This window comes from Nerophis ophidion, linkage group LG26 (genome assembly GCF_033978795.1).
Source record: "Nerophis ophidion isolate RoL-2023_Sa linkage group LG26, RoL_Noph_v1.0, whole genome shotgun sequence".
Taxonomy (NCBI): Eukaryota; Metazoa; Chordata; class Actinopteri; order Syngnathiformes; family Syngnathidae; genus Nerophis; species Nerophis ophidion.
This window is the reverse complement of record NC_084636.1, coordinates 27,934,706-27,957,205: the sequence shown is the minus strand read 5'-3', so window position 1 is coordinate 27,957,205 and position 22,500 is coordinate 27,934,706. Positions and strand designations below refer to the sequence as shown.

Genomic DNA, 22,500 nt, shown 5'->3' with positions numbered 1-22,500 from the left:
GTGTTTGGAGGAAGAAGAATACTGAGCTGCATCCCAAGAGCACCATACCTACTGTGAAGCATGGGGGTGGAAACATCATGCCTTGGGGCTGTTTTTCTGCTAAGGGGACAGGACGATTGATCCGTGTTAAGGAAAGAATGAATGGGGCCATGTATCGTGAGATTTTGAGCCAAAACCTCCTTCCATCAATAGTTGACCAAATACTTATTTTCCACCATAATTTACATATAGTTTAAAATTCCTACAATGTGAATTCCTGGATTTTTTTTTCACATTCTGTCTCTTACAGTTGAAGTGTACCTATGATGAAAATTACAGACCTCTGTCATCATTTTAAGTGGGAGAACTTGCACAATCGGTGGCTGACTAAATTATTTTTTGCCCCACTGTATATATAGACATACATCTATATATATAAATAAATATATATACACACATAAACTGCACATACATGCAGGAATCACGTTAGATTAATAATAGAACTTGGAATAAACTGAAAAAAAACAATACAGTTTTGCAGGATGAAGTTTGAGCTCTAATGCTGCTAGCTTAATGCTAACGTACAATGGACCAGCTCATAGACAAGCTAACTCAAATTAGCATGGCCATTCTCAGAGCACAGACAGACAATCATTCACACTCGGAATATGGATAACTAGCATTTTCCAATGAAGCTAACATGCATATTTTTGGAATGTGTGAGGAAACTGGAGTGCCCGGAGAAAACCCACACACTCACGGTGAAAAGTGCACAATTTACCCAGAAGGAGGTTCCAAGACGCACTCGGTGTAAAGTTAGACGTTATCGTCGGTAGTATAGGTCTGTATATTGCACAGTATTTTGTATATTGTTTCGTATAAAATATATTGTATATTTTTATTGGATAGTAGTCTATTTATTTCAATTCTTAGTTTTTTTTTTATTACTTCTTGTTTATTTTTATCCCATATTTGTTCCCACTACCGCACCTTAAGTTGTTAATCTCTTTATATGCAAATATATCCATCCATCCATTTTCTACCGCTTATTCCCTTTCGGGGTCGCGGGGGGCGCTGGCGCCTATCTCAGCTACAAATATAATAACAATAAATTCCATTCTATTCTATTCTATTCTAATGTCAAAAGATTTAGGCCTGAACAAGAAATGCATTAATTAACCTAAAATATTTTTCTCTCCTTACTTTTGCAGGTTGTATTTTTTAATTAATTTGTTTGTTTTTTCCAAATAAAGCAATCAGGAATGTTTTTATATATTATAATGTTTCATTTGTACTTTAAATTCCGAATTACATGTAATTACGTCTTATGGTCATTTTAAGCTCATGGCAGCACATTCATTTTCACAACTTTCGCTATTTACTTTAAAAATAACAACAATTACTAATCATGCAGACTTCATGAGTGCCGAGGACGACTACTTTGGGACAAATGACGATCCAGAACCTTATATTGTTTTGCCTGAATATAAGGAGGATGAGGTACTAGGTTTAGAAGCTGAGTAATAAGCAGATCCAGTAGCGAAAAAAAAAAAAATCACTTACTGTACAATGTCTGCTTTCACTTGGATGCTGACTGATGGCATGTTTAGAGCTTACCGTTTAGAGCAGGGGTGTCGAACTCAAACACAGAGTGGGCCAAAATTCTAAACTGAACAAAGCCGAGGGCCAAAGTTGAACAACTTAACCTTTTAATAGGAACCCAAACAAGTTTTGCATTGAATATTGAACAAGCAAGGCTTATATAACTTTATAGTGACATGCAAAATCGAGTTTTGTTGGTATCAATCAATCAATCAATGTTTACTTATATAGCCCTAAATCACTAGTGTCTCAAAGGGCTGCACAGACCACTACGATATCCTCGGTAGGCCCACATAAGGACAAGGAAAACTCACACCCAGTGGGACGTCGGTGACAATGATGACTATGAGAACCTTGGAGAGGAGGAAAGCAATGGATGTCGAGCGGGTCCAACATGATGCTGTGAAAGTTCAATCCATAATGGATCCAACATAGTCGCGCGAGTCCAGTCCAAAGCGGATCCAACACAGCAGCGAGAGTCCCGTTCACAGCGGAGCCAGCAGGAAACCATCCCAAGCGGAGGCGGATCAGCAGCGCAGAGATGTCCCCAGCCGATACACAGGCAAGCAGTACATGGCCACCGGATCGGACCGGACCCCCTCCACAAGGGAGAGTGGGACATAGAAGAAAAAGAAAAGAAACGGCAGATCAACTGGTCTAAAAAGGGAGTCTATTTAAAGGCTAGAGTATACAAATGAGTTTTAAGGTGAGACTTAAATGCTTCTACTGAGGTGGCATCTCGAACTGTTACCGGGAGGGCATTCCGATGGGGTATTCATATGGATATTAAAGTCCCCCATTATGATTATATTATCGGCGTGTGTCACTAGATCAGCTACGAACTCTGAGAATTCATTGATAAAGTCCGAATAGGGCCCTGGTGGGCGGTAGATAACAGCCATGTGTAGAGGGAGCGGTGTGACAGACTTCATAGTAAGCACCTCAAACGATTTATATTTATCATTTATGTTAGTACTAAGGTAGCGGCGGGGGGTGTATATTGTAGCATCCCGGAAGAGTTAATGCTGCAAGAAGTTCTGGGTATTTGTTCTGTTGTGTTTATGTTGTGTTACGGTGCGGATGTTCCCCCAAAATGTGTTTGTCATTATTGTTTGGTGTGGGTTCACAGTGTGGTGTAACAGTGTTAAAGTTGTTTATACGGCCACCCTCAGTGGGACCTGTATGGGCGTTGACCAAGTATGCCTTGCATTCACTTGTGTGTGTGTGTAGAAGCCGCATATATTACGTGACTGGGCCAGAGTTTGGCACCCATGGTTTAGAGCAGGGGTAGGGAACCTCTGGCTCGCGAGCCAGATGTGGCTCTTTTGATGACTGCATCTGGCTCTTGGATAAATCTGAGCTGACATTGCTTAACATGATAAGTAATGAATAATTCCACTTGTAATAAGTGTTAAAAATAATGTTCAAAACATAAAACATTCTCATGCATTTTTAGTCCATCCATCCGTTTACTACCGCACCTGTTCAAGAAATTGCGTTAAGAAGTTATTTATTTATTAAAGGTTAGTGTGGGGCTTGCCCTCCTGGGGGTTCTTCAGACCACCAAGCACCGACATGAGAGCCCGTTTCAGGGTTACACTATTGTTTTATTTTTCAATAAGTCTCTCAGTTGCTTTCCGGCAATTGTATTTTTCTCTTTCGTTCTCGCTCGCGCTCTGGCTCCAGCCCCAACCCCATCTCTCCTCCTGGCTGCTGCTTATAACAGAGCGACAGGTGATTAGATAACAAGTATCAGGTGGGCCATCTGCGCAGCTCTCGCTGATTTCAAGGCCGGTCCTGGCACTCCCCAGTTCGCTGCAGGCCCGCGGGCCACGCCCCCTCCACAGTTAGCTTCAGAATAGCAATGTTATTACAAAGAATAAGAGACCTATTATTCACGGTGGCAGAGGGGTTAGTGCGTCTGCCTCACAATACGAAGGTCCTGCAGTCCTGGGTTCAAATCCAGGCTCGGGATCTTTCTGTGTGGAGTTTGCATGTTCTCCCCGTGAATGCGTGGGTTCCCTCCGGGTACTCCGGCTTCCTCCCACTTCCAAAGACATGCACCTGGGGATAGGTTGATTGGCAACACTAAATTGGCCGTAGTGTGTGAATGTGAGTGTGAATGTTGTCTGTCTATCTGTGTTGGCCCTGCGATGAGGTGGCGACTTGTCCAGGGTGTACCCCGCCTTCCGCCCGATTGTAGCTGAGATAGGCGCCAGCGACCCCAAAAGGGAATAAGCGGTAGAAAATGGATGGATGGAAGAGACCTATTATACTCTAGAAATGTTGGTCTTACTTAAAAATGCACACGTTTAGTTGTGTTCAGTGTTAAAAAAAAATATTATATGGCTTTTACGGAAATACATTTTAAAATATTTGGCTTTTTGGCTCTCTCCGCCAAAAAGGTTCCCGACCCCTGGTTTAGAGGAAGAATGAATGATAATCCTCACTCAGGTAAAAAAAAATAAAATGGTACAAGCTTCTTTTCGAGTCTTTCTCGCCGGGTCCAAGTTCAATCAATCAATCAATCAATCAATCAATGTTTATTTATATAGCCCCAAATCACAAATGTCTCAAAGGACTGCACAAATCATTACGACTACAACATCCTCGGAAGAACCCACAAAAGGGCAAGGAAAACTCACACCCAGTGGGCAGGGAGAATTCACATCCAGTGGGACGCCAGTGACAATGCTGACTATGAGAAACTTTGGAGAGGACCTCAGATGTGGGCAACCCCCCCCCCTCTAGGGGACCGAAAGCAATGGATGTCGAGCGGGTCTAACATGATACTGTGAAAGTTCAATCCATAGTGGCTCCAACACAGCCGCGAGAGTTCAGTTCAAGCGGATCCAAGACAGCAGCGAGAGTCCCGTCCACAGGAAACCATCTCAAGCGGATCAGCAGCGTAGAGATGTCCCCAACCGATACAGGCGAGCGGTCCATCCTGGGTCCAGACGAGCGGTCCATCCTGGGTCTCGACTCTGGACAGCCAGTACTTCATCCATAGTCATCGGACCGGACCCCCTCCACAAGGGAGGGGGGGACATAGGAGAAAGAAAAGAAGCGGCAGATCAACTGGTCTAAAAAGGAGGTCTATTTAAAGGCTAGAGTATACAGATCAGTTTTAAGGTGAGACTTAAATGCTTCTACTGAGGTAGCATCTCGAACGGAGGGCATTCCAGAGTACTGGAGCCCGAAGTTGAATGTCAAAGTTGACCAACTTCTCTGTTTATGTCCACAAATTTCTGCTATACAAATGAGAGGCTTAATTTATAACTTTCACCAACTCAGAGGCGATGCATCAGCTCATAGGCTTACTATGTCAAAAGCTGCATAAGCCGGTCGCCTCTCTGTGATCACGGTGCCGCTAAAAGTAGTTCCTCGGCGGCCTGGCTGGGTTGGGCTCGTACTCTGGCTCCCACGCACACTGGGAGTCAAATATATTGTACATACTCACACACACACACACCGTTATTCATACATACAAACGTACATAATGTACATAGGTACCTACGCTCCCACATCAATCAATCAATCAATCAATGTTTACTTATATAGCCCTAAATCACTAGTGTCTCAAAGGGCTGCACAAACCACCACGACATCCTCGGTAGGCCCACATAAGGGCAAGGAAAACTCACACCCAGTGGGACATCGGTGACAATAATGACCCAGTGGGACGTCGGTGACAATGATGACTATGAGAACCTTGGAGAGGAGGAAAGCAATGGATGTCGAGCGGGTCTAACATGATACTGTGAAAGTTCAATCCACAATGGATCCAACACAGACGCGAGAGTCCAGTCCAAAGCGGATCCAACACAGCAGCGAGAGTCCCGTTCACAGCGGAGCCAGCAGGAAACCATCCCAAGCGGAGGCGAATCAGCATCGCAGAGATGTCCCCAGCCGATACACAGGCAAGCAGTACATGGCCACCGGATCGGACCGGACCCCCTCCACAAGGGAGAGTGGGACATAGAAGAAAAAGAAAAGAAACGGCAGATCAACTGGTCTAAAAAAGGAGTCTATTTAAAGGCCAGAGTATACAAATGAGTTTTAAGGTGAGACTTAAATGCTTCTACTGAGGTGGCATCTCGAACTGTTACCGGGAGGGCATTCCAGAGTACTGGAGCCCGAACGGAAAACGCTCTATAGCCCGCAGACTTTTTTTGGGCTTTGGGAATCACTAACAAGCCGGAGTCCTTTGAACGCAGATTTCTTGCCGGGACATATGGTACAATACAGTTCGTCCATCTACACGCACATTCAAGGTACAAACATACACATACCGTACTTATACATTCACTCTATACAAACATACATATACATTTACTGTACAAACATTCATAAACAAGTACATATACATACATACACTCATGCACATAATCACGTTTCATCAAACGGTATAGCTCGGTTGGTAGAGCAGCCGTGCCAGCAACTTGAGGGTTGCAGGTTCGATTCCCGCTTGTGCCATCCTAGTCACTGCCGTTGTGTCCTTGGGCAAGACACTTTACCCACCTGCTCCCAGTGCCACCCACACTGGTTTAAATGTAACTTAGATATTGGGTGTCACTATTTAAAGCGCTTTGAGTCACTAGAGAAAAGCGCTATATAAATATAATTCACTTCACTTCACTTCACATATATCAACGTTGTTGCCCTAGGGCAGTGGTCGGGAACCTTTTTGGCTGAGAGAGCCATGAAATCCAAATATTTTAAAATGTATTTCCGTGAGAGCCATGTAATATTTTTTCTTAACATTGAATACAATTAAATGCGTGCATTTTTAAGTAAGACCAACATCTTTAGAGTATAATAAATCTCTTCCATCCATCCATTTTCTACCGCTTATTCCCTTTTGGGGTCGCGGGGGGGCGCTGGCGCCTATCTCAGCTACAATCGGGCGGAAGGCGGGGTACACCCTGGACATGTCGCCACCTCATCGCAGGGCCAACACAGATAGAAAGAGAACAAATAAATCTCTTATTATTTTTAAAAACATTGTTATTCTAAAGCTAACCAATAGTAAATATAACACTTCTTGCCATTAATGCGACTTCTTGAACAGGTGCGATAGAAAATGGATGGTTGGATTAAAATGCATGAGAATGTTTTATAATTTGAACGTTATTTTAAACACTGTGATTACCAGCGGAATTATTCATGATTTATCGTGTTAAGCAATGTCAGCTAAGATTTATCTGAGAGCCGGATGCAGTCATCAAAAGAGCCATAGGTTCCCTACCCCTGCCCTAGGGTAAACTGGGTAACACATGGCTGACTGACAAAGCTTAACCTATTGTTACTATAACAATCTACAAGATTAATATAGGTTGCCTCTCTCTCTTCCCCCTCCATCTTTCGGTATTCCTTTTTTTTTAATCTTTCTAGTTATCATTTTGTATACGTATTGTTGGATTCGAACAACTGTATTGTTGATTATAGAGGCAAACTGTTGGTATTGTTCATAATCAATAGCACTTTTTCTATTGGCGTTTGTGTTGCTCCAGTTGTAGTGTAAAAATGCTCATTGTCATTTCTATATTATTATTTATTCCACCAACTGCTTCTTTGCTATCACTTTTACGATCATATTTGTACATATCGTATGTGCTGGTGTTGTTCTATTGTTGTTGTTGTTGCTGTTGTATTTGCTGTTGTTGTTTGTGTCTCTGTCTAATCCCCCTCTTATCCCCACAATTTCCCCCTCTGTCTTCCTTTTATTTCTCTTTCCATCCCATCCCGGTTGCACCAAAGGATAATACAAACACATTTAATAAAGTCAAATTCAAATAAGGCAACAAGACTCTGTATTTAGTTAGCGCAGGCAGCATGAAGCAGGGCTTTTATTGTGAAGATAGGAAATGTGCAGTCGGCCTTTAGAGTTTTGACGGAAGGTACGGCGCGAGAGTCTGTTGAAATAAAAAGTGTTTCTCGCCTTCCTCTCGGTCATATTTTCATAATAATGATCTTGCAACAGCCAGCGTCATCTCACAAGACCCTCCGGTACCGTGAATGTCATTTAAGTGACGTCTTGGTGAAGATTGATGATCACTAATTTTTAGGTCTATTTTTTTTAAAAGCCTGGCTGGAGATCGACTGACACACCCCCCGCGGTCGACTGGTAGCTCGCGATCGACGTAATGGGCACCCCTGCCTTAGAGGACCTCCCATCTTTTTTTGTGTTTTTCGGCATCATTATCGTTTTCGATAAAAGATAAAAGATAAAAAATACTGAATAAATGTTTCAAAGAAAGTAATACTAAGTGAATATCTGTTTTTGGCGGTAAAAATAAACCTTTTACCGAGTACTATAATTAAAGGCCTACTGAAACCCACTACTACCGACCACGCAGTCTGATAGTTTATATATCAATGATGAAATATTAACATTGCAACACATGCCAATACGGCCGGTTTAGTTTACTAAATTGCAATTGTAAATTTCCCGCAGAGTTTCTTGTTGAAAACGTCGCGGAATGATGACGCGTGTTTGTGACGTCTCGGGTTGTAGCTAGAATATTAGCCCACCACCACACATGGTGGGCTAACACTTTACAACAGCTTCTCTGTTGTAAAGTAAATCTGGGCATCTACATCAACTATATGATTTGCCTGAGAAGCTGGACAGGAAAAAAAAAAAAAAAAAAAAAAGTAGTTCCTCGGCGTTAGCGCTTCCAATAATAATATTGCTAATACTTCGTCGCGACATGTATATGGATGTTTTTACAGGACTTTCCGAGCACAAACGATGACTCCAATGAGCTGCATTGTTAGCCACATCTTACCTGCCCTACTTTACAAATTAGAATGCATCGAAGAAAGAGACATTTGTGTTCTTGTCTTAAATAGGAGTTGTGGATGATTGATTGAGACTTTTATTAGTAGATTGCACAGTCCAGTACATATTCTGTACAATTGACCACTAAATGGTAACACCCCAATAAGTTTTTCAAGTTGTTTAGGTCGGGGTTCACGTGAATCAATTCATGGTAAAGGAGCCAGTTTCAGTACACATCCCTAGTAGCAGGTAGCAGTGGGAAAAAATATGTGTTGTTGTGGCAAATTGGGAGCAGAATGTGGAGAGTTAGTGAACAATTTTAAGAACTAAAAGATTAATGGCCAGCAAAAACAAAAAAATGGGGTAATCTCTTGGGTAAGGTTCAGGCAGTATGATTCAATGATGATCCTTTTTTTGTTTGTTTATTTTTTTTTTTTTTTTCCCCTTGGCCTCAGTCTGCACCCCCTCTCCAAGGCCCAGGCTAAGACCAATTTTTTTTAAATTTCATTTTAATCTTCTATTCCCCCGCCCCCCCTTGTTTACCTGTATCTCATCTTTTTTTGTAAGGGGCGCTGGAAGCCGGCAGACCCGTCAGCGATCCTGTTCTGTCTCCCTGTAATGTTTGTCTGATCTTGAATGGGATTGTGCTGAAAATTGTAATTTTCCTGAAGGAACTCTCCTGACGGAATGAATAAAGTACTATCTAATCTAAATTGAGGATGGATGGTGATATTCTGGATACAAACCAACCATGCACGTCCCGGCATGACAACTTTATGCTCCCTTTACTAGACAAGTGTCCCACATTACAAGTCGTGATAAGACAATAAAGAAAAAAAGACGACGAGACTCCAAGCAGGTGAAAACAACACAAGTATAAATCCAGCGAAACGTCAGTGGGCCGTAACACGCTTCTCTTGCAAATGTGCTGTGTAATCCACGTGGACTCTTCCCTTTCCACGCTGCCCACGCCTCTGTGGGGAATTTGGGAAAATGAAAGGCGGTTGGTTTCCGGGATGTTTCTTGCCTCTCTTTGAATGTTTCTTTAATACTTTGTTGTTCACTTTTTCACCAATTTAGAGCCTTATTTTGTCAGCGCTGTGGAGTGGGGGCCGCACATCTACTTCTTCTTCAGAGAGATAGCCATGGAGTTCAACTACCTGGAGAAGGTAAATAACATATAATCAGCAGAATATCATATGAAAACAATGCAGGATGCCCGGTGTGATACGTTGTAGTGACAGTAAGGTTAGTGAGCATATTCATGTCAAGTTAAAGTACCACAGATAGTCACACACACACTCGGTGTGGCGAAATTATTCTCCCCTTTCTACACACCTCACCTCCAACTGACCTTTTTTTGTCCATCCATCCATCCATTTCCTACCGCTTGTTCCCTTTTTTTGGGGTCGCTGGCGCCTATCTCAGCTACAATCGGGCGGAAGGCGGGGTACACCCTGGACAAGTCGCCACCTCATCGCAGGGCCAACACAGATAGACAGACAACATTCACACTCACATTCACACACTAGGGCCAATTTAGTGTTGCCAATCAACCTATCCCCAGGTGCATGTCTTTGGAGGTGGGAGGAAGCCGGAGTACCCGGAGGGAACCCACGCATTCACGGGGAGAACATGCAAACTCCACACAGAAAGATCCCGAGCCTGGATTTGAACCCAGGACTGCAGGACCTTCGTATTGTGAGGCAGACGCACTAACCCCTCTGCCACCGTGAAGCCCCCATGTGATACAATAGTCACACTAAATAATGCTTTATTTAGCTCGGTTGGTAGAGTGGCAGGCATTCCGTGAAGCCCCTTTTATTGTATTGTATTTATTTATTTTCATTTGGTACTCAACTAGTTGAGTAAAGGGCGACACGGTGGCAGAGGGGTTAGTCCGTCTGCCTCACAATACGAAGTTCCTGCAGTCCTGGGTTCAAATCCAGGCTCGGGATCTTTCTGTGTGGAGTTTGCATGTTCTCCCCGTGAATGCGTGGGTTCCCTCCGGGTACTCCGGCTTCCTCCCACTTCCAAAGACATGCACCTGGGAATAGGTTGATTGGCAACACTAAATTGGCCCTAGTGTGTGAATGTGAGTGTGAATGTTGTCTGTCTATCTGTGTTGGCCCTGCGATGAGGTGGCGACTTGTCCAGGGTGTACCCCGCCTTCTGCCCGATTGTAGCTGAGATAGGCGCCAGCGCCCCCCACGACCCCGAAAGGGAATAAGCGGTAGAAAATGGATGGATGGATAGTTGAGTAAATAATGTGTAGCCCAAGTCTAAATTGGGACCCAAAGCAGAATTTTGTATTCATGTGAAATCCTTTTTCTAAATTTTTTTTTTTAAATCACACTTGAATTTATTTGGTCCATGTATCATTCAATCCAATCCAATCCACTTTATTTATATAGCACAGTTAAACAAAAATAACGTTTCCAAAGTGCTGCACGGCCATGTTAAAAACAATATAAAAAAAAAAACAATATTATGCTGAATAAAAACAAAAAATAAATAAATATAAAACCAATAAAAACAATATAAAAACAAATATGATTAAAAACTATTTTAAAGGGTAAAATCAATTAAAACAGTAAAATAGAAATCATCCATCCATCCATTTTCTACCGCTTATTCCCTTTCGGGGTGGCGGGGGGCGCTGGCGCCTATCTCAGCTACAATCGGGCGGAAGGCGGGGTACACCCTGGACAAGTCGCCACCTCATCGCAGGGCCAACACAGATAGACAGACAACATTCACACTCACATTCACACACTAGGGCCAATTTTTTAGTGTTGCCAATCAAACTGTATAAAAAACACGGAGGACAACAGAGAACAGAGGACCACACAACTCACGTAGTGTTAAAAGCCAAAGAATAAAAGTGGGGCTTAAGACGAGACTTAAAACACTCCACTGTGGAAGCAGTTTGAACATGGAGGGGCAGAGTGTTCCAGAGCTTAGAGAAGGCTCTGTCTCCCCTGGTCTTAAGTCTGGTCTTGGGCACCACGAGCTGGAACTGGCTCTCGGACCTCAGAGCGCGCGCAGGAATGTAAATTTGCGAGATATATTGAGGTGCCAGTCCATGTAAAGATTTAAAAACAAACAGCAATGTTTTAAAATCAATACTAAAATGAACAGGGAGCCAGTGCAAACTCAACCATCATGCCCCATTCAAAACAACAAAAAAATGGTACAAAAACAAATTGAACATTATTAAAACATAAATGTACATACATTACTACTTTGACACTGAACGGGATTTTTTTCTTAAGACAATATAACTTACATTAATAAACGTGGATGCATATGCAAGACTGCAATATATTTATCCGTACAGTAAATCTATTTATATCTGCACCTTCTTTTGTGAATGCAAACTCTCTGCACCTTATTGCTCTGTTATCCTGCACTACAACAAAAATATTGTTTTTACCCGTACCGTAAAATTCGAATTTGAATGACAATAAAGTAAGTCAAAGTCATTTGTCCTGTAAATCGAGCATTAATACAAATTTGCTGTTATATTCTTTACAGTGACAGAGCAGGAAGTGGCTGGGAATACGATTTCATATGAAGTGCCCTGTCATTCATTCATTGACATTTCCAATGCACCTTTTCATGCAAAATGATGTTTAATTTGACCTGTGTTTGACTTGCACTGATTTCAGTTTAATAACGTCATGTTTAAAGCTGGTGGTGATTAAATGGCAACTGCACATTATGTGTTCAAAGAGAAAGTTTTGAGGACGCTTAAATGAATGCTTAAATATAAAGATGTCATAACAGGGCTTGTACATAACATGTGTGTGTGTGTGTGTGTGTGTGTGTGTGTGTGTGTGTGTGTGTGTGTGTGTGTGTGTGTGTGTGTGTGTGTGTGTGTGTGTGTGTGTGTGTGTGCACACATGATGCATCCATGCATCTTTCCAATGTCTACGCTTTTTTTCGACCTCAGGTGGTGGTGTCTCGCGTGGCTCGGGTGTGCAAACGGGACCAGGGCGGGTCTCAGCGCGTCCTGGAGAAGCAGTGGACGTCGTTCCTGAAGGCGCGGCTCAACTGCTCTGTTCCGGGAGATTCGCACTTCTACTTTAACCTGCTGCACTCCACCAGTCCTGTCATCAACATGCACGGCCGGGACATCATCCTGGGGGTGTTCTCCACGCCGGCTAACAGGTTAGGCACAACACAGCAGACAGCACGGAAAAAGTTTACAAACAATGCACCTGCGATTATTAGATCTAAAGTCTGGTTTGTTCCGTCTTGGTATCGTGTTCTGTTATTTTGTGTTCCTTAGTTCCTGGTGGCACTTCCTGTTTTGTTCTGTTCCCATAGTAACCCATTTGTGTCACCTGCCTGTTGTCTTTCACACGCACTTGCCTTTGATTATTTTCCTCCCTATTTAAGCCTGCCTTAGTTTGTCATTCGGCCTCGAAGTGTAAATTGGCTTTTCATGCAACAGGTGATGACGCTATCCCCGCTTGTGGTAAATACCTTTTGATACTTGTTAGCTTCCACGCTATTCGTTTGTGTATTTCCCTAGCTCACATGCTAGCGTCTTTTGTTCCTTCTAGCTCACAGGCTAGTTCTGTTGGTTTTTGTCTATAGTGCCTTTGTGCAAGTGCTTTTGTTCTTAGTTTGTTTTATAGTATAAATAAATCATTTCCTACCTTTACGCTGTGTCTTATCCGACTGCAGCACGAGAAAACGCAACCGCATCACCACAATGCCAGCCAAACGTCACAGGATTTAAAAAAAAAAAAAAAAAGAATGGCCACTTGGATAAAACAATGATATTTCTGTGTGGAGTTTGCATGTTCTCCCCGTGACTGCGTGAGTTCCCTCCGGGTACTCCGGCTTCCTCCCACCTCTTAAAACGTGCACCTGGGGATAGGTTGATTGGCAACACTAAATTAGACCTAGCGTGTGAATGTGAGTGTGAATGTTGTCTGTCTATCTGTGTTGGCCCTGCGATGAGGTGGCGACTTGTCCAGGGTGTACGCCGCCTTTCGCCCACGTGCAGCTGAGATAGGCTCCAGCAACCTCCGTGACCCCAAAAGGGACAAGCAGTAAAAAAATGGATGGATGGATATATATATATATGTGTATATGTATGTATGTATGTATATATATGTGTATATATGTGTGTGTGTGTGTGTGTGTGTGTGTGTGTGTGTGTGTGTGTGTGTCTGTGCGTGTGCGCGTGTGCGTGTGTGTGTGTGTGTGTGTGCGCGCGTGTATAGATGCATATATATATATATATAAACACACACACACGCTGTGCATCTGGAAAGTACATTGCTTCACTTCTCATTCCAAAATGTTATTGATTTTTGTCTTTAAAATTATACACACAGTAACCCATAATGACAATGGGAAAACAATGTAAAAAAAAAATTGACAAATTTATAAAAAATTATCCATCCATCCATCATCTTCTGCTTATCCAAGGTCGGGTCGCGGGGGCAACAGCCTAAGCAGGGAAGCCCAGACTTCCCTATCTCCAGCCACTTCGTCTAACTCTTCCCGGGAGATCCCGAGGCGTTCCCAGGCCAGCCGGGAGACATAGTCTTCCCAACGTGTCCTGGGTCTTTCCCGTGGCCTCCTACCAGCTGGACGTGCCCTGAACACCTCCTTAGGGAGGCGTTCGGGTGGCATCCTGACCAGATGCCCGAACCACCTCATCTGGCTCCTCTCGATGTGAAGGAGCAGCGGCTTTACGAAAATTAAATAATAATAATAATAATTAAAGGCCGACTGAGAGCCACTACTACCGACCACGCAGTCTGATAGTTTATATATCAATGATGAAATATTAACATTGCAACACATGCCAATACGGCCAGTTTAGTTTACTAAATTACTATTTTAAATTTCCCGCAGAGTTTCTTGTTGAAAACGTCGCAGAAAGATGACGCGTGTTTGTGACGTTATTGGTTGGAGGGGACATATTAGCGCAGCACCACTTGCGGCTAAAAGTCATCTCTTTTCATCGCATAATTACACAGTATTCTGGACATCTGTGTTCCTGAATCTTTTGCAATTTGTTCAATTAATAATGGGAGAAGTCAAAGTAGAAAGATGGAGGTGGGAAGCTTTTAGCCTTTAGCCACACAAACACACGGTGATTTCTTGTTTAAAATTCCCGGAGGTGAAGCTTTACTATGGATCAGAGCGGTCAAACGAACATGGTTACAATAAAATTGTTTTAAAATAAAAAATTTTTTTTTTTTTAAAATTAAGAAATAATCCATCCATCCATTTTCTACTGCTTATTCCCTTTTGGGGTCGCGGGGGGCGCTGGCGCCTATCTCAGCTACAATCGGGCGGAAGGCGGGGTACACCCTGGACAAGTCGCCACCTCATCGCAGGGCCAACACAGATAGACAGACAACTTTCACACTCACATTCACACACTAGGGCCAATTTAGTGTTGCCAATCAACCTATCCCCAGGTGCATGTCTTTGGAAGTGGGAGGAAGCCGGAGTACCCGGAGGGAACCCACGCATTCACGGGGAGAACATGCAAACTCCACACAGAAAGATCCCGAGCCTGGATTTGACCCCAGGACTGCAGGAACTTCGGATTGTGAGGCAGACGCACTAACCCCTCTGCCACCGTGAAGCCTTAAGAAATAATGAGAATATATAAATTAATGTCATTACAAATGAGGAGAATGAGGAATAACAAAGCAATGGCACTGAAACAACCTTATTCTTAGCATTTTTAACGTTAATGCATTATTTATAAATAAAAAAAACTGATGGGGGGGGAAAAAAAAGATGATGCTCCACCAAATGTGAAGCAAATAAGAGAGACAGGAAACTACTGTGAAGACAGGAGTGGTGGTTGGGGGTTTTGTTTGGAGACTGCTGACTAAGTCAAGGACAAGGCAGTCAATAATGGACAACACATGCTTTCCAAGCTCTCGGAAAAGTGTTTCATCAGCTGCGTCTTATCTCCTGCCTAAGAAGAGCTATTGCTGCCTGCAGAGACACAAACACTTGAACAATGGATTCAAGATTAAAAAAAACATTTACAGTACGCTACGGAGCAGCTGCACACAGCTACTGGACGCCACTCTCAATTACCTGCAAGGATGCAGGGTGGAGGGACAAACCATGGACTGAGCACTTGAGAAAATAGTTGAGGTCAAAGACGTCTGAGGGATGGCTGCGGTCATGAAAGCAGGCCACACGTTGTTATTGCTTCACTAATGTTTGCTCAGCTGATAGTCAAGTTAGGCTTGATGGAGCCGTGCTGGGATGTAAAGGAAGACGAAAAATAGCAAAACAAGCAAATTCTGCTCTTCCCCTGAGAGAGCTGGGCCATGTCTGTCTGGGAAAACATGCTACAGAAGTAGGTGGAGAACAAATAGGAATACTATAAAAATGGTATTGTTAGATAGTCTGATTAGCCGTGTTGACGGAGGGGTGGAAAGATCGGAATGAAATGAACGATAAATCCTTAGACTTGTAACGGTGAAGTGAGAGAAGGAGACGGCACGGAGGCAGGGACGTCGTTAGCTTGCACCCTAATTATTCACATATATAAATAAAGTGTGTAACTTATCCAAATGTATACGGTGTGACTAAGTGCAGCGATTATATGTGGAATGTTACCGGGTGGTGTTGAGATCGATGCGGAAGTCCAGAAAGGGCAAGGCAGGCTCGGAGGTCCAGGGACGGGCAGTAGGTCAGGGAGCTGATCCAAAGGCAGGCGTGAGGTCGAGATGCAGGAAGGCAGCAGAGAGTCCAGAGGGGATCCGGGGAAACGAGACACACTTCTCGAAACCAGGGAAGGAGGACACAGGACAAGCCAGGAAGCACATAGGCGAGGATGCTAGAGACGTGTATGGCTTACTGTACAGGTACAAGTAGCTACGTTCTGGCACTGGAACGCAGGACGCGCTATCAGCGTCAGGTGTGTTGATTGTAGGGTGAGTGGGCGTGTCCCGAGGCACGCTCAGCATAGCGCACAGCAGAGTTAGAGGTGTTTGAACCGTAACAAGACTGTGACGTAAGTTTTAGTGTCAGTCAGAACATATACAGAAATCATATCTGAATATCCACACTAGTTACGCTGTAAAATAACACAGGGAGAGATCCAGGAAGGCAGCAGAGACTCCAGAGGGGATCCGGGGAAACGAGACACACTTCTCGAAACCAGGGGAGGAGGACACAGGACAAGCCAGGAAGCACATAGGCGAGGATGCTAGAGACGTGTATGGCTTACTGTACAGGTACAAGTAGCTACGTTCTGGCACTGGAACGCAGGATGCGCTATCAGCGTCAGGTGTGTTGATTGTAGGGTGAGTGGGCGTGTCCCGAGGCACGCTCAGCATAGCGCACAGCAGAGTTAGAGGTGTTTGAACCGTAACAAGACAGTGAAGTAAGTTTTATTGTAAGTCAGAACATATACCAAAATCATATCTGAATATCCACACTAGTTATGCTGTAAAATAACACAGGGAGAGATCCAGGAAGGCAGCAGAGACTCCAGAGGGGATCCGGGGAAACGAGACACACTTCTCGAAACCAGGGGAGGAGGACACAGGACAAGACAGGAAGCACATGGGCGAGGATGCTAGATACGTGTATGGCTTACTGTACAGGTACAAGTAGCTACGTTCTGGCACTGGAACGCAGGACGCGCTATCAGCGTCAGGTGTGTTGATTGTAGGGTGAGTGGGCGTGTCCCGAGACACGCTCAACATAGCGCACAGCAGAGTTAGAGGTGTTTGAACCGTAACAAGACTGTGAAGTAAGTTTTATTGTAAGTCAGAACATATACCGAAATCATATCTGAATATCCACACTAGTTACGCTGTAAAATAACACAGGGAGAGATCCAGGAAGGCAGCAGAAACTCCAGAGGGGATCCGGGGAAACGAGACACACTTCTCGAAACCAGGGGAGGAGGACACAGGACAAGCCAGGAAGCACATAGGCGAGGATGCTAGAGACGTGTATGGCTTACTGTACAGGTACTAGTAGCTACGTTCTGGCACTGGAACGCAGGACGCGCTATCAGCGTCAGGTGTGTTGATTGTAGGGTGAGTGGGCGTGTCCCGAGGCACGCTCAGCATAGCGCACAGCAGAGTTAGAGGTGTTTGAACCGTAACAAGACTGTGAAATAAGTTTTAGTGTAAGTCAGAACATATACAGAAATCATATCTGAATATCCACACTAGTTATGCTGTAAAATAACACAGGGAGAGATCCAGGAAGACAGCAGAGAGTCAAGAGGGGATCCGGGGAAACGAGACACACTTCTCGAAACCAGGGGAGGAGGACACAGGACAAGCCAGGAAACACATAGGCAAGGATGCTAGAGACGTGTATGGCTTACTGTACAGGTACAAGTAGCTACGTTCTGGCACTGGAACGCAGGACGCGCTGGCTTAAGAAGGCAGGGGTCTCATCAGCCTCAGGTGTGTTGATTGTAGGGTGAGTGGGCGTGTCCCGAGGCACGCTCAGCATAGCGCACAGCAGAGTTAGAGGTGTTTGAACCGTAACAAGACTGTGACGTAAGTTTTAGTGTAAGTCAGAACATATCTGAATATCCACACTAGTTACGCTGTAAAATACAGTATAAAATGATTTAATACAAGTGAAACATTTTGAAATATGCTGCGGTGAACAAGCAGTGTCTCAGAGAGAAGCCGAGGAGCCAAGCTCACAGCTGCCATTTTTAACAGCTTCTGCAGGACGACGAATAATCCACGGATGTCTCTGGTAAGATATATATCACAATTTCCCCATCCAAAAACATGCTGGCTGACGTAGAGAAACATGTTCGCTTGACCGCAAACAAAGAAACACCGGCTGTGTCTCGGTGCTAAAGACAGCTGAAATCCACCGCTTTCCACCAACAGCATTGTTCTTTGTAGTCTCCATTATTAATTGAACAAATTGCAAAAGATTCCGCAACACAGATGTCCAAAATACTGGGTAATTACACCATGAACAAAGACGACTTATAGCCGTGTTTGGTGCTACGCTAATGTCCCCTCCAACACGTGACGTCACGCGGACGCGTCGTCCTTCCGCGACGTCCTTCCGCGACGTTTTCAACAAGAAACTCACGGGAAATTTAAAATTGCAATTTAATAAACTAAACTGGCCGTATTGGCATGTGTTGCAATGTTAATATTTCATCATTAATATATAAACCATCAGACTGCGTGGTCGGTAGTAGTGGGTTTCAGTAGGCCTTTAAACCTTCGGAACTTTATTTGGTCAGGTTCCAGCCTAAGGGCATACGTTAAACATGACACGGTGGTTGTGTGTAGCGACAGGTGACTGGACCGGTGTCATTGAGCATTTGGCGCTTCAGCGCTAACAACCTCACCACACACACACGCCATTCGTCATCCGAGCCGACACAGTTGGAGTTAAGTATCAGTACGGCTGTTTTGTAGCTTATCCCTAATGCAAGGTGGTCTTGCTTTCACTCCATGTTGTCCCCGGTGGTCTGTCGTGGTTCATGTGTTTGCTATGTGTGTGTGTGTGAAGTGTGTGTGTGTGTGTGTGTGGGCTGTGGACACCGTCTTTTCAGATCGGAGCAGATGTTCCTGCTCCCCCATGACAGGGTTCAGCGGCAGTTAAAGCGCCCCGGTGACGCAGCGGGTCTTTTTTTCCTTTTACCGGAACACATTTGCTTCATTTCCTATCTCCTTTTTTTGTAAAATCAGTGACTCATTTTTCTTTTCTTCCTGAAATTCAAGTCATTTTTGTGCTCCATGCCTCCGAGTGTCTAATCTCAATATTGCATCCGTCTTTCCTTTTTTTTTTTTTTTTGTAAAGCTGCAGACTTGACAAGTTCTATCTTTTGCCTGTCATTTTTTTGCTCTTTGTAACAATTTTCCTTTTGTTTTCAAGCGCTGTGAAAATATGAAAAAAAAAAAGCCTAAATCCAATTTGTCTCCTTTTGCAGGGTGTCTGTCCCGTTTATGCCGCGTTTATGACCGGGATTTTTCTCTTTATAGTCCATCGCTGGACTATAAAGACAATATAACATACAGTGGGGCAAAAAAGTATTTAGTCAGCCACCGATTTTGCAAGTTCTCCCACTTAAAATAATGACAGAGGTCTCTAATTTTCATCATAGGTACACTTCAACTGTGAGAGACAGAATGTGGGGAAAAAATCCAGGAATTCACCTTGTAGGAATTTTAAAGAATTTATTTGTAAATTATAGTGGAAAATAAGTATGTGGTCAACCATTCAAAGCTCTCACTGATGGAAGGAGGTTTTGGCTCAAAATCTCACGATACATGGCCCCATTCATTCTTTCCTTAACACGGATCAATCGTCCTGTCCCCTTAGCAGAAAAACAGCCCCAAAGTATGATGTTTCCACCCCCATGCTTCACAGTAGGTGTGGTGTTCTTGGGATGCAACTCAGTATTCTTCTTCCTCCAAACACGACGAGTTGAGTTGATACCAAAACGGATACATGGATGATACAGCAGAGGATTGGGAGAATGTCATGTGGTCAGATAAAACCTAAAATAGCACTTTTTGGTATAAAATCAAGTTGTCGTGTTTGGAGGAAGAAGAATACTGAGTTGCATCCCAAGAACACCAGACCTACTGTGAAGCATGGTGGTGGAAACATCATGCTTTGGGGCTTTTTTTCTGCTAAGGGGACAGGACGATTGATCCGTGTTAAGGAAAGAATGAATGGGGCCATTTTGAGCCAAAACCTCCTTCCATCAGTGAGAGCTTTGAATGGTTGACCAAATACTTATTTTCCACCATAATTTACAAATAAATTCTTTAAAATTCCTTCAATGTGAATTCCTGGATTTTTTTTTCACATTCTGTCTCTCACAGTTGAAGTGTACCTATGATGAAAATTACAGACCTCTGTCATCATTTTAAGTGGGAGAACTTGCACAATCGGTGGCTGACTACTTTTTTTTCCCCCACTGTACATCCATAAACGTGGATGCATATGCAAGACTGCAATATATTTATCCGTACAGTAAAACTATATCTGCACCTTCTTTTGCAAATGCAAACTCTCTGCACCTTATTGCTCTTTTATCCTGCACTACAACAAACACTTTGTTTTGGTCCGTACTGTAAAGTTCAAATTTGAATGACAATAAAGTAAGTCAAAGACATTTGTCTTGCAAATCGGGCATTAATGCTGAGCACCACGAAAGCCACACATTTGCCATTATTTTCTTTACAGTGACAGAGCAGGAAGCGGCTGGGAATACGATTTCATATGAAGTGCCCTGTCATTCTATTCATTGACATTTCCAATGCACCCATTCATGAAAAATAAAATAAATAATTAAATAGAAAAATATATAATTTTCATTTAATAAAGAAATCTTTGAAGGCTGTCCCATACAACACGTATGAAAAATGGGAGGACTTTTTTGACTGCCCGTTGCCGTGGGATGCCATACTCAAACTAATCTACAAAACTACTATCAATGTGCAAAATCGTTATTTTCAAATTAAAATGATTTGCAGCTTCTTACCCACGGGGAAAATGTTAAAACTATGGAACATGACTGAGTCAGATGATTGCCGATTTTGTTGTCAGGAATCTGAATCCACCCTGCATTTGTTTTGGTATTGTCAAAATGTGTCTTCCTTTTGGGTGGAAGTTGAAAAAATGTGTTTAAGGATTGTTTATGAAGCTTATTGTGGTTTCTGTTCTTTTAGGAGAGTTCATTGACAGTCATGATTTAGTCAATTTAAAGGCCTACTGAAATGAAATTTTCTTATTTAAACAGGGATAGTAGGTCCATTCTATGTGTCATACTTGATCATTTCACGATATTGCCATATTTTTGCTGAAAGGATTTAGTAGAGAACATCGACGATAAAGTTTGCAACTTTTGGTCGCTAATAAAAAAGCCTTGCCTTTACTGGAAGTAGCAGACGATGTGCGCGTGACGTCACGGGTTGTAGGTCTCCTCACATCCTCACATTGTTTATAATCATAACCTCCAGCAGCAAGAGCTATTCGGACCGAGAAAGCGACAATCTCCTCATTAATTTGAGCGAGGATGAAAGATTTGTGGGTGAGGAAAGTTAGAGTGAAGTACTAGAGAAAAAAAAAGAAAAAGCGACGGCTCCAGGCGGCGGCAGGCGTCGTTTCAGATGTAATTAGACACATTTACTTGGATAATTCTGGAAGATCCCTTATCTGCTTATTGTTTAAATAGTGTTTTAGTGAGATTGTAAAGTCGTACCTGAAAGTCGGATGGCTGCGGTGATCGCCAGTGTCTCTGAGAGAAGCCGAGGAGCCAAGATCACAGCTGCGTTTTTGAGCTGTAGGAGGTGGTCGTAAAATCCGCGGAAGTCTCCGGTAAGAGCCGACTTAATATCACAATTTTCCCATCCAAAAACATGCTGGTGGACGTAGAGAAACATGTTCGCTTGACCGCTCTGTGTTAAAGCTTCACAACAAAGAAACACCGGCAGTCTTTCGGTGCTAAAGACAGCTGCAATCCACCGCTTTCCACCAACAGCATTCTTCTTTATAGTCTCCATTATTAATTGAACAAATTGCAAAAGATTCAGCAACACAGATGTCCAAATTACTTTGTAATTATGCGATTAAAGAGATTACTTTTAGCCATGTGTGGTGGTGGGCTAATATTCTCGCTACAACCCGAGACGTCACAAACACGCGTCATCATTCCGCGACGTTTTCAACAAGAAACTCCGCAGGAAATTTAAAATTGCAATTTAGTAAACTAAAAAGGCCGTATTGGCATGTGTTGCAATGTTAATATTTCATCATTGATATATAAACTATCAGACTGTGTGGTCGGTAGTAGTGGGTTTCAGTAGGCCTTTAATTATAGTACTCGGTGAAAGGTTTATTTTTACCGCCAAAAACAGATATTCACTTAGTATTACTTTCTTTGAAACATTTATTCAGTATTTTTTATCTTTAGAAAGATATATGGTCGAAAACGATAATGATGCCGAAAAACACAAAAAAAGATGGGAGGTCCTCTAAGGCTTATTTTGAAAATGTAATTATGTTTATATATATGCAACAACAACAACATATATGTTACTGTTTATGCCGCTCATAAGACAATTTCGAAGTACCGTTTTTTCCGCACCCAGACAATAAGGCGCGCACTACGAGATGAA

At 43.1% G+C, this 22,500-nt stretch overlaps 1 protein-coding gene across 1 annotated transcript in view; it reads left to right on the top strand.

Moving 5' to 3' along the window:
* sema6bb (sema domain, transmembrane domain (TM), and cytoplasmic domain, (semaphorin) 6Bb) overlaps window positions 1-22,500 on the top strand; it is a 289,413-nt gene that overhangs the window by 249,940 nt on the left and 16,973 nt on the right. Inside the window, exons 9-10 of the mRNA XM_061888085.1 lie at window positions 9,446-9,534; window positions 12,321-12,538. Coding sequence (XP_061744069.1) covers window positions 9,446-9,534; window positions 12,321-12,538 — 307 coding nt within the window. The remainder of the gene's footprint in view (window positions 1-9,445; window positions 9,535-12,320; window positions 12,539-22,500) is intronic.